The 4713-nt window shown below is 39.4% G+C and overlaps 1 protein-coding gene across 1 annotated transcript; it reads left to right on the plus strand.

The window, feature by feature from the left end:
- The first annotated feature begins 840 nt into the window (after window positions 1-840).
- On the plus strand, window positions 841-3982 carry LOC121376072 (2'-5'-oligoadenylate synthase 2-like). The gene is made up of 3 exons (XM_041503853.1): window positions 841-1012; window positions 1904-2097; window positions 3489-3982. The coding sequence occupies exons 1-3, from the start codon at window positions 884-886 to the stop codon at window positions 3751-3753; spliced, it is 588 nt and encodes a 195-aa protein (XP_041359787.1). The 5' UTR covers window positions 841-883; the 3' UTR covers window positions 3754-3982.
- Window positions 3983-4713: the final 731 nt, after the last annotated feature.

Consider the following 4713-nt stretch of genomic DNA (forward strand, 5'->3'; position numbering starts at 1 on the left):
CCCCCAAAAAAAAAAAAATCCTGGCTACGGGCCTGGATCCTACAACCAAAGTACCTCAGGCGATCGCTTTACCAACTGAGCTAGATCAAATAAATACTTTCCAAGGTAGATTTTATTATTTTGAAGAAGGCAACATGTGGAAGTTGATTTATAATAAACAATACAGCACAAGTACAGAGAAACATAAAACACATTTATTTAGCATCCCCACTTGTCTTAAATGGCCACTGTTGCCTACTCCCATGTGTCGCTGCTTAAGACAGGTTTCACATCTAATCGCATGTAAAATGTGTCTCGGACAGGCATTCTTTGAAGCGGCCAAAGATGGCCCTATCCTACTGCGTCCGAACGCACTCAACACATTTTATTTACGGTTATATGGCGTCGGACATATGGTTAAGGACCACACAGATATTGAGGGAAGAAACCCGCTGTCGCCACTTCAACGGCTACTCTTTTCGATTAGCAGCAAGGGATCTTTTATATGCACCATCCCATAGACAGGATATCACATACCACGGCTTTTGATGTACCAGTCGTGGTGCACTGGCTGGAGCGAGAAATAGCCCAATGGGCCCACCGACGGGAATCAATCCCAAACCGACCGCGCATCAAGCGAGCGCTTTACCACTGGGCTACATCCCGCTCCTACACTGCGTTCGACGTCTTTGAAGAATATTACCGCAAAAATAAACATTGCATACTAGTATTTCGTTACAGACGACATTTTGCTGGGGGTGGGATCAAAGTTTCATTATTAATGCTAACTAGTTTCATTATCAATACTAATCAGTTTGATTATTAGTACTTTTAGATATGAAACAATTAAAGCTAGATATCAGTTACTTGAAATATTTCAGAGCTCCGCTTAATCTTCAGGGAAATGGAGAACCAGGAAGACAAAGCAAGACAGTACTATTCTGTAAGTTTCGCCGAGGAACAAACAAACTTTGTGAAAGCCAGCCCACATGACGTCAGGGATGTGATTCGACTTCTCAAGTACTGGAAAAAGGTATGCATGTGTGTGCATGTGGGCGCGCGTATGCTTGCATCCATAAACATATATACCGGCCTCGGTGGCGTCGTGGCAGGCCATCGGTCTACAGGCTGGTAGGTACTGGGTTCGGATCCCAGTCGAGGCATGGGATTTTTAATCCAGATACTGACTCCAAACCCTGAGTGAGTGCTCCGCAAGGCTCAATGGGTAGGTGTAAACCACTTGCATCGACCAGTGATCCATAACTGGTTCAACAAAGGCCATGGTTTTGGCTATGGGAAGCGCAAATAAAAGATCCCTTGCTGCTAATCGGAAGAGTAGCCCATGTAGTGGCGACAGCGGGTTTCCTCTCAAAATCTGTGTGGTCCTTAACCATATATGTCTGACGCCATATAACCGTAAATAAAATGTGTTGAGTGCGTCGTTAAATAAAACATTTTTCTTTCCATAAACATATATGACTATGCATATATGCACGGGCCGATGTTTGGGCAAATTGATGACTGGATGAATGCATGAATATGTGTGTGTGTGCGTGTGCCTGTCTGTCTGTGTAGACCTGTATGTGTATATATGTGTGTATGTATGTGTGTGTGTGTGTGTGTGTGTATGTCTGTGTGTGTGTGTTTGTGTGCGTGTGCATGTCTGTGTGTGCCTGTCTTTATAAACCTGTGTGCATGCGCGCGCGTGCATGCGTGTTTATCTGGATCTAAAGCTTGACAGTCTTGATACATTTTTACGAATTCATGTCAAGAAAATATTCGAGTGTGCGTGCTTGTGTGTCTGTGTGTGCCTGGCTCTGTAAATCTGCGTGCGTGCGTGTTTATCTGGATCTACAACTTGATAGTCCTGATACATTTTTACGAATTCATTTTAAGAACATATTCGCAATACATGTATTTGCAGACCGAAAATGTTCCAGTGAGATCATATTTCTTGGAGCTGCTGGTTATACACATGTGGCAAAAAAAGTGGCAAAGAACATCAAAAAGGAGTGGTTATACAATGGTTGTTGAGGTTGTCAATGAACTGACAAACATTAAGGAAATGAAGATAACTTGGCCTGACAGATACATCTCTACAGAGTATTCTCCCCTGCCGTACGTATTCGAAATCATCGTATATACTATAAACTAAATAATATAATAATGCTAAAACTCATATAACATGATATTATTAAGCTTTAAAGCCATACCAACTTTCATAACACTTTTACAGAAACATGCAGAATCATGCCAGTGATTTAAAAATAATTTGAAAACATTCCGAATTATCCTGAGGGTATACGACATGTTTCGTGTGAATTACGAATGCCTTAAAACATGTTTTATTTTATAAAATAAATAATTTGTAATGTAAAACTGAAGATTGATTTAGTTTGGGAGTTTTTATAAATAAATAAATAATTTTTAATGTAAAATTGATGACTGATAACCCATCCCGTACGTATTGGTATGGTTCGCTGTACTGTGGCCACTAAAATAGACTCGCCCGATATTTTTAGAATTTGTATGCTCCCAAATACCATTATAAAAGGCGAAGTGTGATTTGTCAATATTTAAATTATTATTTAAAGACGAAATGTAACCTGGACATTGGAGACTACGCAGTGTTGTTAGCAATCTGATTGAAATTAGTTTTACTGGTCTAAATAAGGCATCCGTAATTCACATGAAACATATCGTATACCCTCAGGCTAATTCGGAATATTTTCAAATTATTTTCAAATCACTGACATGATTCTGCAAGTAAGGTTTTGATTGGTGGACATGAGCTCCAACTGGCTGCTGTTAGATCCACATGTAATAGTGGAGCTAATTTTAATTAGATTGAGATTAAATCTCATTTTAATACAGGGATGAAGACCAAATGCTAGAACAGCCAATTACCACAATCTATAACGCAGTACACAGAGACTAACGGGAGGAAACCCGCTGTCGCGACTTCATGGGCTACTCTTTCCGATTAGCAACAAGGGATTTTTTTTTTAATATGCACCATCCTACAGACAGGGTAGTACATACCACGGCCTTTGATATACCAGTCGTGGTGCACTGGCTGGAACGAGGAATATTCTAATAGGTTCACCGACGGGGATCGATCCCAGACCGACCGCGCATCGAGCGGGCGCTTTAAAATTTCTGATAGTGAGATGGAAAACACTAGTTAACATTTCACAGGATATCTGCCGCCGCCGCCCGCCCCCACCCCCCCCTCCACCCACCCCCCGGACTAGATAAATCGCGGAAGAATAAAAAAAAAAAAAAATTAAGCAAATTTCGTCACAATAACAAAAATTGAAAAAAATATACATATGCTGACTTCGAAAATTATAAAATGACGCCCAGTTTCCGTCATATCAAAAACGATTCAGCATCGTTACAGCAAATAGTCGCAGTTTAAATTGTTATGAGGTGTTGTTAAACAAACATTTCTTTCCCGTTTTAGTATATCAACAATGTAATGAATAAATTTCTTTTGACTGTTTCAGGGAAAAACCTGTTCTGCTGGATCCTTTGAACCCCTACAACAATGTTGCGCCATTTGTTAATAAACTGAATGATATTGTGGAAAAATCCAGACCTCTCCTACTTAAAATACGGAAATATTTGCCAACCGACCATGCGATGCCAAAACAAGACAACGAATACACGACGGTCCTTGAGATTCCAGAATTAGACGAAGATAGTTGGGTTGACAATGATGAGACAACTTGGGAAAAAGCGGACAATTCCTGTGGATGTATCATTATTTAAAGTAACAAACCCTAGTTTTTAAACATTACGGTGTATTTTTCACTATTAGAGCCGGGTTTGTTGTTGTTTTGATAATTGACATCTGACATTACTTAGATTTCATTGTTTACATTATCCATTTCTGTACACCGAAAGTGTTTCTCGTTATCATGATGTTTCTAATACAACAAAATTTATTTTTGGTATTATTAAATACACACGTACTTCTGAAAAGTAACGGTTGTGAAGACGAGCTTTTGTCTAATTTTAAGAGTATTTCCCCATTTCAACATTTAAAGACTGTTGTTTCACTCTATTGTTACTTTATCCAAATCTGTTACAGTTATGTAGATTAACCAAACTTGGTGTCCTTTTTGACGGGTTGAAACTAGGGTCGCTAGTGGTATGTTTGCAAAAAGGAAGCACAGATTTCTGTGGTCAACTTAATACTGAATTCATGTAACATAAACAAAACAGATTAGAGTGAAAAAAATAAAATAAAACGCTTTGAAATCAGAAACTCCGACCGCAAAAAATAGATGTGAGAACTGTTTTGATTACAAACGGTAACGGTACAAAAGCTGGAAAAACGGTTCCAGCAACTATCTTAGCGACTCGATTCGAAGTTTATTTTGTTTTACGACGCCACCAATGTCTATCGATTTAATAATAATCGGCTACTGCGTGTCAAACATTTGGTCATTTTTGACTGTCTTAGAGGATTCTTTTATATGTTCCACAGACAAGACAAGATATGGCCTTTGTTATACCAGGTCGAAACGGGGGAGGGGACCATTTAGCGAATGGATTCACGGAGTTGATTCGATCCTATGACGCATTGACCTCAGGCGAGCGCTGTCGGGGCGGGTGTTGACTGGCCTTTGGTGATTATTTTAGTTTAATCAACCAACAAACTGAATGAATAAATGAATGTTCAAAGACGCATCAGCTACTGGGTGTTAAAGGTAAATACAAAAATGT

Source organism: Gigantopelta aegis, chromosome 6 (genome assembly GCF_016097555.1).
Source record: "Gigantopelta aegis isolate Gae_Host chromosome 6, Gae_host_genome, whole genome shotgun sequence".
NCBI lineage: Eukaryota > Metazoa > Mollusca > Gastropoda > Neomphalida > Peltospiridae > Gigantopelta > Gigantopelta aegis.

Excerpts from the sequence above, each read along its gene's own strand:
- LOC121376072 (XM_041503853.1), top strand. The coding sequence starts at position 884 with ATGGAGAACCAGGAAGACAAAGCAAGACAGTACTATTCTGTAAGTTTC. Across the intron at positions 1,013-1,903 it reads TTCTCAAGTACTGGAAAAAG|ACCGAAAATGTTCCAGTGAG; the intron begins GTATGCATGTGT and ends ATGTATTTGCAG. Across the intron at positions 2,098-3,488 it reads ACAGAGTATTCTCCCCTGCC|GGAAAAACCTGTTCTGCTGG; the intron begins GTACGTATTCGA and ends TGACTGTTTCAG.